At 34.2% G+C, this 20949-nt stretch overlaps 1 protein-coding gene across 1 annotated transcript; it reads left to right on the top strand.

Annotated features, from left to right (window-relative positions):
• The first annotated feature begins 1686 nt into the window (after positions 1 to 1686).
• On the top strand, positions 1687 to 20137 carry zc3h12ab (zinc finger CCCH-type containing 12Ab). The gene is given in 6 exon segments (NM_001171029.1): positions 1687 to 1798; positions 2702 to 3262; positions 11935 to 12074; positions 16649 to 16883; positions 17141 to 17241; positions 19077 to 20137. Coding segments are annotated over 5 exon segments (1881 nt in total). The 5' UTR covers positions 1687 to 1798; positions 2702 to 2738; the 3' UTR covers positions 19958 to 20137.
• Positions 20138 to 20949: the final 812 nt, after the last annotated feature.

The raw sequence follows: 20949 nt of genomic DNA, 5'->3' as shown, positions 1-20949 counted from the left end.
AGATGAACATACTCACCATGAGGGTGATGAACATACTCACCATGAGGGAGATGAACATACTCACCATGAGGGTGATGAACATACTCACCATGAGGGTGACGAACATACTCACCATGAGGGAGATGACCATACTCACCATGAGGGTGACGGACATACTCACCATGAAGGAGATGACCATACTCACCATGAGGGTGACGGACATACTCACCATGAAGGAGATGACCATACTCACCATGAGGGTGATGACCATACTCACCATGAGGGTGATGACCATACTCACCATGAGGGTGACGAACATACTCACCATGAGGGAGATGACCATACTCACCATGAGGGTGATGACCATACTCACCATGAGGGTGATGACCATACTCACCATGAGGGTGACGAACATACTCACCATGAGGGAGATGAACATACTCACCATGAGGATGATGGACATACTCATCACGAGGGAGATGAACATACTCACCATGAGGGTGATGGACATACTCATCATGAGGGAGATAATGGAGGAGGTGGAAAACATACAAAAAAAACAAGACATAGAAAAATCATTAAAATAAAATGTCGCAAAGTTCATCGAAAACGAAAACCATCTCCTTTATTAGTGGATTAAACATGGAATAAACCATGTGTTGATGTTGAAAACTTCCACATTTTAATCTCTAACAACACTGATACAGCATAACCATCCTGTAAGCCAAATAAAATGCCTGAACATTCAGTACATTGCAGAATTGTGTCCTTCTTTATTTGTTTGTCGAGTAAAAATAGCTTGTTGTTTTGTGAAGACAGACAGAGTCTTCGTGATCAAAGCCGCTAGCTGTGGTTTAAGTCAGTGTTCAACTTAGGGGTTTCCCTTTTTTCCAAACCACAAAGGAAATTATTGTATCACATAGCAAATTGTACATGATTGTGTAACTATTATTCCCTTGACATTTGTATTTATGACCCCAAGTTAATATCAATCAGATAAAATGTGTGAAAAAAAGTTTTGCTGCCGGTGTGGTGACAAGCTAAGCTAAAGTTTCCATGAGAGTCAAAAAATATATAGCATGGGGCAGGATAAGAAAGTTAAATAACATAATTACCCTAACTCTAATGCAAAAATATATCTGCTTGACCTCAAATTAATCAAATACCTTTTGTAAAGAAGCGTCATTTAAACAATAGGTTACAATAGTGCCTATAGTAAACACTAGTTTCTATAGATCAGTATTGGTCGATGACTTCTGGTTTTTCTAGGAAAGAAAAAGAGGAAGTTGAAACAGATCTCATATGACTTCAAAAATATGACGTACTTTTGACTCTAATGGGAACTTAAATGAACAGCATTGTGCATTTGACACATGTAAAACTTTCAAACTTTGGCTTATTTACCATATTTCCAAAGGCTTAGCAGGTGGAATAAACACAAGTGGAACAAAAACAAGCTTAAATCAGAAATAATGAATAATTTCTTCAAAGCCACAACACGTACAAATCTACAATCGGTTTGCAAGATAATTAAAATGGCGATGCTAATTTAAGATACTTTATTGAGCGGTTTGTTCATTCAGAACATAAACAATGGCATTTAAAATGTGCTTTTGAAACACAGCCGGTTGAACACAAGGAAAAAATAAGAAAAAACGCAACTCTCCGTGACGTCAGCAAGTGTTTGACTTCCTGGTTTCTTCAATAAAGGTGTGACGATACTGTCGGCTGTATTTGGCTGATTTGAGTTCAACAGAAAGGAAGTATACGAGTTCGTTGGATTATCAAGACGGCGGCTCAGAACACAGATAGAATTGAGGTTCGTATAAATGTTTTGTTTCTTGAAACTTTTTAACCATGACGTTAAAAGTTCCTCAGAAAAGTATATGCTACAAAGCTGTAGTTACCCTGTGTTGATTTTCCATCAGTTGACGTTGACATTTACGAAAGTGAAATAGCAAGTCGTGGATATATCGTGAGTTTATCTATTTAAAATGTATATAACTTTTGTAAACAAACTGATAAAGTTGAGTAATGGAGCAAAGCGCGTCCGTGTGCTGGAATGCGGGAGCGCGCCCGAATAAACAATCTAAACAGTGAAATAAAGTGATTTCGGTCATGTAGTACTAACATTTCAGACTAAAGTACTTATATGACCTATAAATTGTAACATGGCAGTAAGCCTGAAGTTTCATAATTGAAGATTACAATTCCTATACGTAAGTTAGACAAGTTGTTTGCTATAAAATCAATGGTTTATGTATTATTGAGGTAAAGAAACTGTGAAAACTTGTGTCAACGTCCCTATATAGTGTAACATATATAGTGTACCACGCTATTTTGAATATTGGGTCTAATATCGCATGTAAGTGTGACTTAAAACAACACTATTAAATTCACTGTGAACAATGTCATTTGATAGTCATGGCTGCTAATATGATTATTCCATTTATAGTTAGCAAATAATACTTTTCTCAAGTTATATCATTAAGGAGAAAGTGTGAATGAGTGAATATAAAACCAACCTTACCCAGATTTATATATTTATTGTTAATATCATGTTTTTTTAAATGTATTATTATATAAATGTTATTAGCATACTTTTATAGTTGTTTTAAACTGATTTAAGAATCTTAATTTAACTCGAATTGATGTCAGATGTTGTCATCTAAAGTTATATATAAATCTCTGAATTCATCATCGTTAAACTTTCTGTAAACAGGTGTGACCGACAAAGACGGGTTTCCAGAGGAAGAGAGATGAGTGCTGAAATTAGCACCATCCCCACATTACAGTTGTATTTGGATCCCCTTTGGCCATCGAGTGTTGGAACCTCTGACATAGACCCCTCCACCGCATGGGTTTCAGCACCTAAGTCGCCGTACAAACCTCCTGTGTCTTCCAGCATTAATATGGACCCATCTCAGCCCAGTCCAACACAAGAAGAGTCCTCAGAACTGAGCTCTGAGTTTCAGACTCAGCTCGATCTGTTCCTGAAGCTGGGGTTTTCCCAAACTCAGGTTCGTGCCGCTTTCCTGAAACTTGGGCTCCACGCGGACACAAACAAGGTTTTGGGTGAGCTAATAAAGGCTACTGGGGAAGCAGAGGATAAAGATGATACTACAGCCTCAACGACGCTGGTTTCACGCGGGGATGGTTCTAGTAAAGTCAGAAGCACCCAAAACCAGAGTGTAGCAACAGTGATGAACACTCAGGAGGAGCTGGTGAAGGACGAAGACGCACTCAGACCCATAGTCATTGATGGCTCTAATGTAGCCATGAGGTGAGATTACAGCAATATATGATTACATATTCCATATATGCATTGGAATATGTTGAGTTTATAGTCATTTTTGTTCATGCAGTTAATTTCTTTAGTAAATGTCAAGATGATGTTATGACAGTAGACGATAACAGTTAAAAAAAAAAGCAGTAACACTTTAGAATATTGATTAATGATATGGTTATGTATTTACTAACATTAGTGCAGTATGAATAGTCTTGTAAAGCATTTATGAATCATATTTCAGCATCAGGTAATGCATTTAAAAATGCAGTTGTGCTTGTAAACATTAGTTATGAACTGAGTTAACATGAACTAACATTATTTAACATGAACATTTATGAAGATTATTAAATGCAGTTATAAATGTATTCCTAATTGTTTGTTCATGTTAGTAAGTACATTAATTACTTGCATTATTAAAATCCAAAGTTGTGCTTGTTAACATTAGTTAATGCACTGGGAGTTAACATGAACTAACGTTATTTAACATTAACTAACATTAATGAAGATTAATAAAGCAGTAATAAACGTATTACTAATTGTTTGTTCATGTAAGTAAGTACATTAAATAACAGACCAGTATTTTGAAGTGTTCCCAAATAAAACTAAATTAAATAATATTCTAAAACTAGATCAGTCAGAAGTTAGGAGTAATTAATTTATATTTTTTTTAAACGGTAAAAAAATCCCAGTTGCAGCCTAAAGTTCATATTTTTCATTGGAAATAAATGTATTCGATATGCTTTTTTCTAGTTGTTATAGCCCTGATAACTTAGAGTTTATTGCTCTAAATATAGTACATAATCGCTCTGGGTGTCCCGAGTCCCAGCTCATGGACCATTCCCTATTTTGTCCCCCATCTCTCTCTCACTTTATTCCCTGGCATCCTACTGTCTTATAAAATAAAGGCAAAATAAATCTTTTAAAATATACATTCTAGTTAGTGTGGGCAAAAATTAATCTCATCCGAACTAAAAATTGACATAATTTAAGTGTATATACTGTGCTTATTATGTATACAAATTTCAGAAAATGTTTATTTTTAGTTAGATTATTTAAAATTAAATATCAATTTTAATAATTATGTAACAATTGTTTTGTATGGTTTTGTTTCTATGTATGTGTATGTATTATAAATATATAACACACACATATATTATTATGTTAAAACAAACTTTTAATTTGGGTGCAATTAATCGTGATCAATCTTTGCCCAGCACTACTTATTATAATACTTAATACTCAATAACACTTTTATTACTGTCTTTTAAACAGAATGGGATCAGTGCCCAGAAAATAAACTTGTTGAAATTCAGCAAGAAATAGGGAAAAAATCTAATTTATTTTTTAAGTCAAGACACGATGAGATTGTGTATAGAAGATGCCGCATTGGACTCACGAGACTCACACATGAACATTTAATCAAAGGAGAAGAACCCCCAAAATGTCTTTATTGCAACAAAAACCAAACTGTAAAACACATTCTTGTGTAATGCCCTATTTTTAATGTTATCAGACAACAATTTTTGACTAAGTGAAAAATTTTTTTTTCTAAAATTGTAGAATTTTTATCAAAAGAAAACCTTAAAAAACGGTTTTAGATTTTTATATTATCATTATTATTATTATTTATATATTTTTACTTGTGTATTTTTTATTGCTGTTAATGACTTCTAATTATTAGGACATTTTTATAGATATAGAAAAGTGGTATTTATAAAATGTGGTAACCTTGATCTGTTTTTTTTTTTTTTTTTTTTTGCCATGACATAGCCATTGAAGCTGAAATGGCCATAAAATTAATACTCTCTCTCTCCCATTACTGTCTTTTAATGAATAAATGCATTTTTGGAGAGCATAAGAGAGTTCATCCGGAAAAAAACAACAAAAAAAAAAAAACATTGGTAATCTTAAAGGGATAGTTCAGCCAAAAAATTACAGTTCTGTCATCATTCACTCATCCTCCAAACCTGTTCTGAAACCAACGTTTCTTTCTACAAAACTAGACATTTTATCAATATTTTGGAAACCACCATTGACTTCCATAGGAACAAAGAATATTATGGAGTTTAATTGCTACCAGTTCCCAATATTGTTAAAGATCTTCTATTCAACAATAACTGAAGAAAGAAATGGTGATGCAGTGGCGCAGTAGGTAGTACTGTCACCTCACAGTAGGAAGGTTGCAGGTTCGAGCCTCTGCTAGATCAGTTGGCGTTTCTTTGTGGAGTTTGCATGTTCTCCCTGCGTTCGCGTGGGTTTTCTTCGGGTGCTCTGGTTTCCCCCACAGTCAAAATACATGTGGTACAGGTGAATTGGGTAGGCTAAATTGTCCGTAGTGTATGGATCTTGCCCAGAGATGGGTTGCAGCTGGAAGGGCATCTGCTGCACAAAACATATGCCGGATAGGTTGGTGGTTCATTCCGTTGTGGCGACCCCAGATTAATAGAGGAACTAAGCTGAAAATAAAATAAATGAATGAATGAAGAAAGAAACTGCTAAAAATTTGCTTCCTCTTGAGAGTGAGGACAATTTTATATCGGGGAGAACTATACCTTTAATTATTAATACCTTAAGACCTGTAAGTTTACAATTCCATTCAACTGTACAGCTTTCCAGACGATACGGTAGCTCAGTGATTAGCACTGTCACCTCACAATAAGAAGGTCGCTGGTTCGAGTATCAGCTTGACCAGTTGGAATTTCTGTGTTGAGTTTGCATGTTCTCCCTGTGTGGGCGTGGGGTTTCCTCTGGGTACTCTGGTTTCCCCCACAGTTCATAGACATGTGCTACAGGTGAATTGAATAAACTAAATTGGCCGTGTGTGGATGAGTGTGTATGGATGTTTCCCAGTACTGGGTTGCAGCTTGTTTGGTATAGTTTTGTTTCTATGTAGTATGTATAATAAACGCATAATACACACACATATGTCAAAACAAACTTTTAATTTGGATGCGATTCATCGTGATTAATCTTTGCCCACACTGAAAAAATGATGTCTGCAAAGACGTTGCAAACAATTCATATGTGTTGAATTTAAACAAATTAAATTCAGTAATGTTCAACTTAGTTTGTTTGTTTTATCAGCCCAAATTAATCGTTTACAACCACTTAACTTTAAATTTAGTTCATGCAAGGATTCATCTTTGAATATTTTTTTCAGTGCAGCACTACTTATTTACAGTCGTTTTAATGAATAAATGCATTCTTGGTGAGCATAAGAGATTAATTCGGAAAACATTGGAAATCTTAAGGGATAGTTCACCCAAAATACTACAATTCTGTCATCGTTTACTCATCCTCCAAATCTATTTGAGTTTCTTTCTTCTGTTGAACATAAAAGAAGAATTTTTTAGTGATATCTAGAAACCACCATTGACTTCCCTAGTAGGAATTAAGAATACTATGGAATTTAATATCTGCCTGTTCCCAACATCATGAAAGATATCTTGTTTTTAGCAATAATTTAAAGAAGGGAAATGGGACAACTGCAAAATAGTAAATTACAATAAATTAACCCGAAAATAAATGAAAGACACTTTGCAAATGATAATTTTCAGACCAGGCACTGTCTATACTAGATGTCGAATTGAGTTTAGGTTGGCTCAATTGTATTTACTGAATAGCAAAGCACCCCTAAATGTAATTAATGACAAGCTGTTTTTTAATTTCTTTTTTTAATTAATATAATAACAGTCCATTACAACAAATACAAAACTATTAGAAGTATAGTACAATCAATACAAATATTACTTTTTTGCAACAAGAGAGTTTTAAAATAAATATTATATTGGTAAAGCAAAAGAAAGACAAAGAGAGAAAAAGAAACAAAAAAAAAAAGAAATAAATGAGGGCACATGACAGAAATAAAACAAATTAATGCAGAATATTAAATAAAGCACGTTTTGATTGCTTTATAATATATTTATTTTTTTATTATAAATATAATAAAGCTCATGTTTTATAAGTTTTGATTGATTTCTTCTTGTGAGTCTGTGATAGTTTTTAAATAAAGTTCCAGTTCTCATAAAAAAAGCTGCTCTTACCATAAATAAAACATAATTTGCTGGAATGTGGAAGTTTGAATGCCATTAGACAAAGTTTTTATAAGGAGAGTACTTTCATTGATATTTTTAAAATATCGATATTTAACTTTGAATATATTTTTGTGTGAGTTTTATTTAATTATATTTTATAAATGTGTCTAAGTAACCTTTTATTGTAATACGAATTAGTTTTTATCATGTATTATTTTATATGTATATCCATTTGCCATGAATTAACAATAAGAATAATCAAATGAATCAAATAAATAATAAATAAATGAACAATAACTGAAGAAAGAAACACCTAATTGTTTTCATAAGAAAGAAACTCTTTAATGTTTGCTTCTACTTGAGGGTGCGCAAACAATGAGTGCATTTTAATTTTGGGATGAACTATTCCTTTAATTATTAATAACTGAAGACATTTAGTTTGTAATTTTGTTCAACAGTGCATCTTTCCTTTTAGCATTTTTATGTTCAAATGTTTTATTGCTAAAACAAAAACTAACTCTATTACAATACAAATAATTACTTTGTTGCTGTTGTTTTTTATGAAAGGGAAGGAAAAAAAGAATTTAAAAAGAAAGGAAAGGGGGAAAATAACAAAAAATAAGGAAAAGAGAAAAATATAGTAATAAAAATGTACAGACTATTACAACCAACTGAATGCAGTCATTCAATAATCACAATCAAATGTTCAGTTATCAATGTTCAGAGTAGATATTTACAATCAAACGGTGTCCTTTTGCATTTGACGACATTAAAGCTGAAGTGTATGATTAGACATCTGCACGTAATGAATCAAAGCTTATTTACCATGACATCATGGCTAAGTGTGTTTGTTTACTGTGAAATAGATATCCTTAACCCACTATTTCCTTAAACATTTCAAGTAAATGCAAATCATTTCCTTTTTTTTTCTTGTTGTGAGAAAAGAGGTGTATTTGTGCTTATGCTATATTACATGTCTCAGTTATGAGTGTATTTCATGAGTAATTCATTCCAAACATCAGACCAGGAGCTGCCAAATAATAGATCATATGAACACATTAGATTATATGCTGTCAAAATGAATGATGCAATATGAATTAAATTGACCTGAAAAGATCTTTTGAAGGGTTTTACAACACCGGCTTGTTTAAAAACCCTCCCTTTCATATCGGACCTGTATTTGCATGTGCAGTCCAGATTTACCCCTGCAGGCTCCTGTAGCTGTCATCACTCCTGTATGCAAATAATCTTATATGCAAATCAGCGCTGTTTTCAGTCTCCTCCCTTCCTCCTTTCTATCCTGAAGGAGAATGTGTGCATAGAAGAACACAGTGTAACCGAACAGGCCCAACAGCATTGCAGTGCCGATTCTGGTTGGCTCTTCGCTATGTTTGTACCTAGAAATCACACACATTTAATTATAGGACCGTGTTCACACACCCAGTTTATTTACAGCCATTATTACAAGTTGTAGTTTGGCTACATTAAGTTACATTGACGTGTACATCTGATGCTGTGTATTTAAGGCTGTGTAGTCTATTGTGTAGTTTAATGTAATGAACTTTAAACCGCTTGTAAATTAAAGAAATGAGCTGGGTTTTTTTTTATTGTAGATTGTTTGTAGTTTTTTAAACTTTATTACTAAACCTTTTTGCATTGTTGCTTCCTTAATAAACAGCGTATGTTCCTCAATTTCGATTAAAGCATCCGCTAAATGAATAAACAATTAATTTTGTAGCTAATTTAAATAGATCTTTGTCTGTAAAAATAAAGTGTCCAGTCTGCGCCAATAGCCTAGTGTTTAGTGCATCGACACATGGCACCAAGGTGCTCGCAGCGACCCGAGTTCGATTCCCGTCTCGAGGTCCTTTGCTGATCCTTCCGCTATCTCTGCTCCCCACACTTTCCTGTCTCATATCTCCACTGTCCTATCAATAAAGGTGAAAACCCCTAAAAAATATATATATTAAAAAAATAAATAAATAAATAAAATAAATAAAAATATAAAGTGTCCTAAAATAATGCTATATTTGAAAAAGTTTAAAGTTCAGTCTTATAAAATGTTATATATACAATGCTCTGCATATTGTAAATGCATATTGTTATTAAGAAGCTATACAATGTTATATTTGTGCATATACATTAGATTAGTTACTACTGAAGCAAAATCTGGAGCTTATCTGACAAAATAACTTACGATAATGGTCCAAAAACTAGCACACCCAAATTTATATGCTATAGAAAAATATTAAATACAAATTTAAAATAAGAGGAAACATCAAGAGAAGCAAATTTAGTTGAAATGTTGTATATTTCAACTATATTTTGCTTGAAATTAATTGTATTTTTCCTTTTAATTTCTAGTCATGTTTTTTTTTTTGTGACTAAAATATAATTTTTATAAAATAAATAATATAATAAAATATATCTGTATAATAAAATATGTGTTTAATAAATCTGTTTTGTTTAAATGCACCAAAATACACTGCCTATATTCACTGAGAATTGAGATATTCACTTTCAAAATGGGGTGTACTTATGCTGAGCACTGTAAGTAGTTATAGATAAAAACATCTGATAAATAAATAAATATAAACATTTCCTGTAAACTAACTGTACAAAAGAGATAAGTTGGGTTAACTTGAAAAAAGTGAGTAAATTTGTTGCTTTTAAAGTGATTAGTTGACTTTACATGTGTTAAAAAACCTCATTTGCAGCTTACAATTCAGCCGTTACTTCAAAAATAGTTAAAAATGTTTTTATAGTTGCTTATAGTCTTATGTTTAATTCTCTAATATATGACACGACATCGCTCTGGGTCATAAATAAATCAATTTAAATATTTCCAGCAAACTGTTAAAAAACTGATTTTCATAAAATTATAAGGGCGAAACATCCAAAGCTCCAAAAGTATAAAATTTATTCACTTTAAAAAGGCTATAGCCCTAATTATTTATCCTAAATTAAACTGATTTGAGCTTTTGGTGTTGTCGCCATTTCATATATTAATATTTTTGTACTTTTTCTTTGGCTTAGCGCTCAATTTTTTAGATTGTAGTATTAGTATGGTAAGTTTTAAGGATATCTATAGACTAGTGTGCTCCAAAACAGTGACAAAATTCACGTATAGAAGATATAAAACTGAAATAAACATATAAAGCTTGTAGTTTGTTACTTCCGCCTGAATGGATCAAGGGTTTTATTCACATCATATCATACTTTAGTTTCTCATCAAATCTTCTGACCAATCAAATGCTCTCTAGTGTCCGAAATGCCCCGCCCCCTTCAAGATGCTTTTCATCTGCTTTTCATTTGATGCGCTTTACCTCAACCACTGTCATAGGCAGAGCTGTGATGAAACAAAATGCTATTGGCTGTTTTTTTAAAAGGGGGAGGAGCTACACTATACACTTTGTATTTCGGTTGAGATTACATCAAACATCAAATAAAAAATGCACATTTCAAAGCACTTCACAGCACCTTTAAGTCAACTTAGCATTTATAAATTACAAAGGGTATACTCAATTTTTTAAGTAGATAGTTAACTTGTCACTTCTAAAGCAACGGGTTTTAAAAAGACAAAATAATTTTTTTAACTTTGGATAGGGATGTCCTGAACAGTTTTTTTCCCCTTGAGTCCAAGTCTGAGTCATTTGATTTTCTGAGTCATTTGAGTATTTACCAAAACCGAAACCCGATCTGATGCTTCTATAATACATAAAAAATAAAAAAATAAGAGCGAAGAAACAGATCCAGAATTTTCCTTATTTTAACATTCAACAACTCCGTTAACAAACAGAGCACTTCTGTAAGGTAGCTTGAACAATCAAGTAATAAATAACATCAACTCTTAATTTTTGGACTTTAATGCAACAGTAAAAATAAAACAAATAGCACCTCAACTTTAAATACCCGGCAGGCAATCCCAACTTTACATATCACACAGTTTGCTGCGGCAATGTTGTCGTCATCAACTTTATTATACCTCCAGACAGCAAACATTTACTTGCACTTTCCGCTTCAAGCTGCTTCTTTGTTCTACTTTGCCAGTACTTAACCAATAGCATCTCTGCAACAAAGTGATGTCATGCCACACGCGTTGCTGTTTCTGTGTGAAGTCAAGAAAGAGGTCTAACTCTGTGCCACAGCATAACTATAGATGTGTTTAAAAAAATAATGAGAATATATATACATATCTATTCGAGTCCTGATCGGGAGGTAATGTCCGATTCCGATCGAGTCTGAAACTGCGTGATCGGGCCCGATATCCGATCACATGATCGGATGTGGACATCCCTAGATAAAAGCATCCTGATACAATAATAAATATTTATGTCTGTCCAATGTAGTTTGATTCATTCTAAAAACACACAAAAGTCTATGAGTTGATGAAGTTTAAAATAGTAAAAGTGTCTCAGTAGTCATTGTAAATGTTTGTATTTGTGTCATTTCGCACTTCTATGCTACTGTTTAAAATATGACCAAATACATCCTCATACTTAACAATTTCACGGATGTCTTATCTGCACAAATTAACGTTTGCACGTGTGATGCTATTTTCATATGCAAATACATGACTAATTTGAATGCATTACTATAATGAAGTAAAGATGTGCATATTCTGTTTCTCAGCCACGGGAACAAGGAAGTGTTTTCCTGTCTGGGAATTCAGCTGGCAGTGAACTTTTTCCTGGAGCGGGGTCACCTTGACATCACAGTGTTTGTGCCTTCCTGGAGAAAAGAGCAGCCGCGACCTGATGTACCCATCACAGGTGAGGGCAAGGGAATGTACAGACCGTCTGGAACCAATTCCAGAAACATTCACATTCCTATAAACGAGATCTGCAAGAAAAGGACTGAGTCAACAAGACGAGACTAGCAAATTTGTTATATGTGCTTTGGAAATTATGTACACGTTTTTACAGGTGATGGTTGTCAGTTAGATTTAGGTGAACAGTTCAGTTTTTTTTTATTAAATAAACTCAAGCAACCTCGGGATTCACGTAATAGAACTAGAAGCATGAGGAAACTAAATGATTTAATTTTATAAATTAAATATGGCATAAGATGTATAGTTAAAGACAAAATTATTAGCACTCTTGTGAGTTTTTAATGGAGAGAAGATTTTTTAAACATATTTTAATAACTAATTTTTAATTGCTAATTTTTCTTTTTTTGTCATGATGACAACATATGATAATATTTTGCAAGATGCTAACCAGCTTAAAGTGCAATTTAAAGGCTTAAAAGGGTAAATAGGTCAACTAGGGTAATCATTGGAAAACAGTGGTTTGTTCTGTAAAAATTAAAAAAAAATTATTAACCGTAGCAGTTTTTTGGCATTCAAAAATAATTAAAAATTTAAATAATCATAGATAAAAAAAAAAAAATATATGAGCAATATCAAACGAGTAGCAGTGCGATATTGCTGTATATCGGCACTGGTGGGAGGCGGATGTTTGGCTCAAGGCCGCAGGCCGAGTGCCTTGGTGTCCCACCAGTAATGATATACAGCCAAATCACACTGCTAAGAGTGTGATATTGAGTTTATTAAACAGTTCTACGGCATAATTATGTATATAAAAAAAGAAAATCAAACACAAAGAGACTCAAAAACCCTTTCGTATGAGGAACTACTTTCTTCCACCCCTCATTCAGCAAAGCAAAGCAAAGCAAACACTAGCAGATTACTATGGTATAAATACAGCACTACAAAATACAAAACAGAGAGAACGACTCAGAAAGTGACTTACCCATTTTATAATGATTCAATCAGCTGTAGTTTGAAATACGAAAAAGAAAATACAGTTTTTCTCCCCCAAGGACTTATATGATTTCTGTTGCCATATTTTCCATTTCAATTCTTTGCATGCTGATGGTTGCCAATGCGCTGAATCTCCGAAATTATAATTGTTTAAAATAGTCACTATCCTTATAAATTTAACTGCATAGTTGCCATCTAAAAACCATATTCTCACCTTTAAAAAAGCCTCAAAAGCTTATGTTGTCCAACAGCTGCAATATTTGTCAAACTGTAGCAAGTTTATTCCTCGGCTTGTCTGTGGGCGGAGTAATAGACCACAAGCGTAAAGAGGCTGCACGAGTGATGTTATTGCAGAATATCACAAGGCTATCAGCCAATCAGATTCGAGAACCAGACAGAACTGTTGTCTAAATTTATTTATTATGTTTATATAATTGTTGTTATTTTTTTAATAATATGCAATATTATTCCATCCAAACTAAAAGAATGAAGAATTAATTTCCTTTGTAAAAATTTTTTATAATTGGAGTACAAAACAATTGTATATATTTATTTTGAAAAACATTAATAATTAATAGTAATACATTTATAATTAATAAACATTAAAATATATATATATTTATATATTTATATATATATATATATATATATATATATATATATATATATATATATATATTTTTTTTTTTTTTTATATATATATATAATTAGGCCAATAATTGTGTCTTCATCTTCAACTGTATTTATAAATTGGCAAGTATGTGGGGTTTTTACAAGACGTGCTACTTCCTCGTTAGACAAAAAAAATAAATAAATAAAGGCCATAGGGAAGTAGTGTGATAATACGTCTCCTGCTTTTGGCTCACAAGATCTGTACAATATTCTTCATGTACGCCAAACTCTTCCCTTTTAGACGGAAGCACTGCAACTATAATAATGCAACTATAATGATGACACTGTGCAGCCAGCAGATAGTTGCGATGTTGAATTGTCATTTCACTATGCAAACATTGTGCAAGTATGTTTGACCTCCTGCTTTCTCTGAAATAAACTGTCGATGTCTAAACAGGCACCTGTCCAATGGAAATCACAAGCAAATTGAAATGCCAAGAATCTTTTTTTGTTGTTGTTGTTTGTCTCCCCTGAGGGTTTGTTCGTTCCAACTGGTTGAAAAGTGTAGCCAAGTACAAAAAAAGTGGTGTAATAGACAGAACGTTCCAGCTCGACTTAGCGATCTATTGTAATATGTCATATTAATCACATAATACACTGTTAATCACATCTGTCAGTATAACAGTATTTACTAAGAACTATACCTGGAGGGCATCACAATATTGAGACAGACCGCATTAAAGTTCATGTATTTCAAATAGAGCCTTTTTGAAGTTTGTGTGTTGGTTGTTTCCATTGCATGCTACATGTTTTAATCTAATTGTTAACTTGTTTACTATTCACATACATTTAAGATACAACCAAGCTTTGCAGTTGATCTGAGGCTTATACAAAAAAAAAAACCGTAGTATTTATAATGGCTTGTTTTCACTGAGTGGTACAGTATGGTACAAGTCGGTACGGGTCACCTTTGTCAAGCTAGTGTTTCCACTGCCGAAAGGGGACCATTTGATGGGTGTGGTGTGCAACAGAAAGTTTCAGTCTTCGTCATTCTTGCTTGAGGAAATGTTGAGTAAAGCTGTACAAGTCGTTCACATGTCATATGAGAAGCACTTCTCAAAAAACAGATGCTTTATACATATAAATACTTGTGTATAAATGTTCATTACTAACCTTTCCATGAACAGGATTTGATTATAACTGCAGGTCATTGATCAGTATGAAATAGCCTACAGTAATGTCTGGCATTAAATAAAATTAATAAATAAATGCACCATATATGAACACATACAGACGCTTACAGTCTCAGATATGTTACCAGTTACAGAAAAACTACACACAGCAGACATTTAGTCCTTATTTGGCTTCAAAATTTACAAAAACATTTAGTATTTGGCTTCAAATACAACACACAACATATTGCCCACAGTCAGTGCAAATCTCTCATCTGTATCTTTAATTTTTAGCAGCACATGTAACCTCTGTTCAATTCCGTCATTCTGCATTCTTAATGGTCCAAAAGGCAATGATAATAGTTAAACACGGCAGTTAGTTCATGTTTTAGGTTGCTGAAAGAATCATTTGCTCCTTTATTTTTTTTCAGGATTCTCCTGTTTTTTCACGCTTCACTCTCGCGTTTGTCCATTTCTGAAAGGATCGGATGTCAGAAGCACTTCAGTAATCATGCGCACGTTATTATCATCAGCAGTTCGTTATTTCAAATATAGCTGTTAACGTGAGCTCTCTCTCTCTAGATAGTGAAACCGCTCGCGCCTTAGACAGCCTTTAAAGTAACTACAGGGCAAAGGGTAGATTCTGATCTTCTTGGCTTTGTGGCTGTTCATCAAGATGATGACAAGGTTTTTGTAAGCTCGCATCAACCATGGCTTGTTGTTATATGTATATATTATTACAGTGTGCTGTCTCGGCTGTGTATTTAAAAATAGCGCTTCCTTTGTTTTTATTCTTCTGGCTTGTGCACAAGCTAGTGACGTATCTCTGTAAACCAATAGCGTTCAGCTGCGCGTCTTGCTCTGGTTTTTGGTACCCTTTTGTTTTGCTAGGTACCCTTTCGTAAGGGTACCCAAAAAATGGTACGGTTTGGTATCTTTTGACAATGGAAACGGCCATAAAAGTGTACCGAACCAAACCTTTTCATACCACTTAGTGAAAACAAAAACCGACATAAATGTCTGCTCTCACAGTCTATAAATCAAGTTAAAGCAATTGGAAAAATCTAACTTGACAAGTATAATTCTAAAAATGCAAACATGCATCAAGTTTAAAGGGATATTTCACTCAAAAATGACAAATCTGTCACATTTACCCGTCCTCCACTTTGTCCAAACCTGTCTGAGTCACTTTCACACACAAAACAACATATTCTGAAGAATGTTGGAAAAACAGTTATTGACTTTCATTGTATTTTTGTGACCACAATGGTTGTCAATGGCTGCTTTTCCCTACAAAACCCATTCATTTATTTTCTTTTGGCTGAGTTCCTTATTTATCAGGGGTCACCACAGCAGAATAAATTTAGTTTATTTTCACCTGAAATGGGGAGAGCATGCAAACTCCACACAGAAATGCCAACTGACCCAGCCGGGACTCGAACCAGCTACCTTCTTTATATGAGGTTGATAGTGCTAACCATTGAGCCACTATGTCGCCCGTCCCCCCAACATTTTTCAGAAAGTCTTGCTTTGTGTTCAACAGAAGAAAGAAATTCAAAAGTCAATTAAAATCCATAAAAAAGTAAATGGTGAGGAAATTAAAATCTATCATGTAATCATAAGCATCGATCACTTCACTTGCAACTTCTTATTACATGTTTGTTACGATAAAAAAATCTATTAAATAAATATATCTTAAAATGTTTTAATAATTGCAGTAAGTCAAAGCATCAACCGACTGTCCTAATTTTAAAATGCTCCAACAATAATTTCCCATCTCTTGTCTCTTTTTCTGCAGATCAACACATTCTGCGAGAGTTAGAGCGAAGTAAGCTCTTGGTGTTCACACCGTCCAGAAGGGTGGCCGGAAAACGTGTGGTGTGCTACGACGACCGTTTTATCGTGAAGTTGGCGTACGAATCCGATGGCATTATTGTGTCCAACGACACTTACCGGGATCTGCAAGGAGAGCGTCCCGAGTGGAAACGCTTCATAGAGGAGAGGCTTCTCATGTACTCCTTCGTCAATGACAAGTAAGACCTGTTGTGGTTTGGTCTTTGTGGATAGTTTTGATAAATCGATTAGAAATCATCAAGTCCAAGGCACTAGAAAGGTATTAATTAAAGATTAGCTATTAGCCTTGAAATAATAGCCATGTTAATAAAGGCTTTTTAATTTTTGCACTTACTTTTGAGTGCCTTGGACTCATTAACTACCCCTGAAGCAGTTTTTCTTTCATTTTATTAATGCTTGATTACAGTTTAATTACATTATATTGTTTTCTGTGTAGGTTTATGCCTCCGGATGACCCTTTGGGAAGACATGGACCCACCCTGGACAACTTTCTCAGAAAGACTCCGCGTATACCCAAAAAACAGCCCTGTCCTTATGGTGAGAATCTATTTTTTCGTGGAGTTTAAATAAATGATGAATACTACAGTATGTTTATTTTTACGAGCGTAATTATACGGTTTTTGTAGTTTATGTTGGTGTAATTATCAGGGTCTGGCTTGACATTTTTTTTGCTATAGCCAATAAAAAGAAAGAAAGCAAGTACATATGCAGAGAATTAATAAACATAACAATATTCAAAAAAATAAACATTCTGCCTTTCAAATGTCAGTAAAAAGTGATCTTTTATTACAATTTAAACAAACATTTATGGGATGCAAAGCTGAATTCTCAACAGCTATTACCACAGATTTCTGTTTCACATAATCCTTCAGAAATACTTCTTATTTGCTGCTACAGAAACACAAAAAATTGTGTGATTAGTACGTATTGCTGCTTTATATTTTTCTCCATATAATACATATGTAAGGATTCCTTGTTAAAGGTTATAAAGCAATGTAAATACAATAATTTATGTAAAGGATAATCAACAGCTTGACATGCTTTTATAGGATTTTAAATACCCAACACAAGGCCAAAAACCACCTGAGGCCTTTGCAAAAATATAATAAAAAATCCCTGCCTCTGCAAAGTGCATTTAACATTTAAAATCCTTTTCTGCACGGCAAGTCAATGATTATTTCACTAAAACGAAACTCCATTTAAAACAAATTAAAACTAGTATTGCTCATAGCGGTGCAATTTGAGTGAATTTTTGTTAGTTAGGACACATTAGATCTCCCTGCTGTGAATCAGTCACAAGCAGAGTTAGAGTGTGTCCATAAATATGACATGGGCATATCTAATAGCTCATAGTACACTTGTCAGCTACCTCTTCACAAAGTTTTTAACTATATTGGCGAGTTGGTTAACCACCATTGGGAGGATCTTGATTATATAGAGGTGTGAAGGCTCCGAAAACTATTACTGAGTTACTACTATGGTTACTAGGACTGTGCAATTAATCGAAAATCTAATTTCGATTTTGATTTTGGCTTCAAACAATTATGAAAAAGCATTAATCGAGATAAACTTTCCAGCTGTACACATTGTTGCTCTTAAAAGCACGAAAGACAGCGTGCTTATGTGTGTGTGCAGCAAGCACACTCAGTCGGAAGCATGCGGCCAGTCAGCATTAGGTCTCATTCGCACACTGAGCCGAGCAGACATCTAAAGTCATCTTAACGTGAGCGCTTTAACGGTCAAATAGGTGTCAAAACGCGGTGTTTAGTGATTATTTATATTAACCCTCATCTGTGTAATAAACAAACGAGTTGACAATCAAAAGACACGTGAAAGCAAAACCATTAAAGTGACCTATGCGAAATTTAATTTATCATTAATCAAACAAAACGAGAAAATCCCTCTCTGCTCTTGACTGAAGGATTTTTGTAGCTAAAGTGTTTTTCTTACAGTGAAGATGCTTAAAGCACAGTTTATTTCATATTTTTATTCTATTGTATTTATTTCTCTTTCTCTTTTTTGACTTCAATAGATAATCGTTTTGAATAATCGTGATTACAATTATGACCAAAATAATCGTGATTATGATTTTTCCCAAAATCGAGCAGCTCCAATGGTTACTACTATGGTTATGTTCGAGGGTAGTTCATTTATTTAGAACTGTGATCAGCTGGATTAAAAGTACCTGTACATTAAACGATTTCATAGCACACCTTCAAAAATTAAAAATTCGTAAAATTAAGTTAATTTCAATTGCATAAATGTCTGTTCTGTCCTTTTTAATCAATGCATTGCATCCCTTCTGATTAAACGTAATACAATTATGAGCCAATAAGATTAACAAGAATGAACCCCTCTCATTTTCAATGCAGGAAAGAAGTGCACTTACGGAAACAAGTGCAAGTTCCATCATCCCGAGCGAACCAAACAATCCCGTGCCCTGGCCGATGAGCTCAGAGACAAGGCCAAAATTTCATCGGCACCACACAAATCTCCAGTTCCCAGTCAGAGTCCGTCTCTGGAGGAAACCATAGAGCAGAAACTCTCCCTGGATCCGTGTGGATCTGTCAAAAAAAGTTACGCCAGTGAAAATGTCATCATCATTAACGCAAGCCCACAACCAACCCAGCGCAAGTTTCCAATGAAGAAAGAGCGTCGGCATTCCCCAACAAGCCTAGAATCGTTCCCCAATGGATCTCAGGAGCGTTTGGATTCTGGCTTGGGCTCCTACGAATGCCATACTTCAGAAACTCCCCACTGCGACCATAGGAAATCCAAACCATCCAGCGGTGGGAGGCATCGCTACATTCCACCCAATAGCCAGCCTTGTAGTTGCTGTTCTTACCAATCCTACCAATCCCAGCACCACAGCAGCTCCCCTAACCCAGGTTACAATCAGCCCAGGTATCACTCCTATGGAGGAGGTCCAGTTTACCCACACTCAAACATGCACCAGTATTCGTTTCCACACAACAGAGGTCCTCCCCCTCATCAAGGCTACTGGTCGGACCATTATGGTGCCTATCCTCCGACATCCCACAATGCCATGCAGTCGGAGAGAGGACACGGACACTGGTCTCCATCCAATCACAGTCCTCAGTGGTCCGAACGGGAGCAGGTGAGGAAGAAATTACTGGCGATTTTTAATGCACGTTTGGTGGACAGAGCCATGGACATGTTCCCGTATCTTCTGGACCCACAAAGACTTGCCGCAGAGATTTTGACACTTCAGTCTCAGGATGGAGCTTTATGAGATTATTTGTATTCATCGAAGGTCTAGATAGTAATGCTAGATCCTGGCACTTAATGTGCCACGTCAAGTTCTCAGTTTAGTGTATCTAAAGTAACCTTAAAGTCTCATTAGTCCTCAATGAGCACTTCACATCAGATGTGCTCTGATGAGCTGTTTTTGCCGAGTCATCCCATATCGTAAAAAAAAAAAAAAAGATATCCAGGTAAAGTCAGAATTATTAGCCCCCATTTATTTTTTTCCCCAATTTCTGTTTAATGGAGAGATTTTTTTTAGCACATTTCTAATCATAATAGTTTTAATAACTCATCTCTAATAACTGAATTATTTTATCTTTGCCATGATGACAGTAAATAATATTTGACTAGATATTTTTTAAGACACTTCTATACAGCTAAAAGTGACATTTAAAAGCTTAACTAGGTTAATTAGGTTAACTAGGCAGGTTAGGGTAATTAGACAAGTTATTGTATAACAATGGTTTGTTCTGTAAACTATTGAAAACAAATATAGCTCAAAGGGGCTAATAATTTTGTCCTTAAAATTGTGTTTAAAAAATTATAAACTGCTTTTATTCTAGCTGAAATAATACAAATAAGACTTTCTCCCGAAGAAAAAATATTATCAGACATACTGTGAACATTTCCTTGCTCTGTTAAACATCATTCGGGAAATATTTAAAAAAGAAAAAACAATTAAAGGGGGGCTAAAAATTCTGACTTCAACTGTATATGGCAATATATGCTAATTACATACGTGACGTACAAGTTCATATTAGGATTTAACTTATATTTCAAAACTGTCCATTTACATGTGTGTGTGTGTGTATTTTTAACCATTGAAATTATCTATCTATATATATATATATATATATATATATATATATATGTGTACAAATATGTTCACATATATTGGCTAAACCTTAAAACTTGAAATGTATGTTTGATGTATGACGTTATGTCCAATCTAAATCTGAAATTGAGTGTCTGTTTGCA

This window comes from Danio rerio, chromosome 19 (genome assembly GCF_049306965.1).
Source record: "Danio rerio strain Tuebingen ecotype United States chromosome 19, GRCz12tu, whole genome shotgun sequence".
Classification (NCBI taxonomy): domain Eukaryota; kingdom Metazoa; phylum Chordata; class Actinopteri; order Cypriniformes; family Danionidae; genus Danio; species Danio rerio.
The sequence above is the reverse complement of the archived record's forward strand: the minus strand, read 5'-3'. Positions and strand labels throughout refer to the sequence as shown.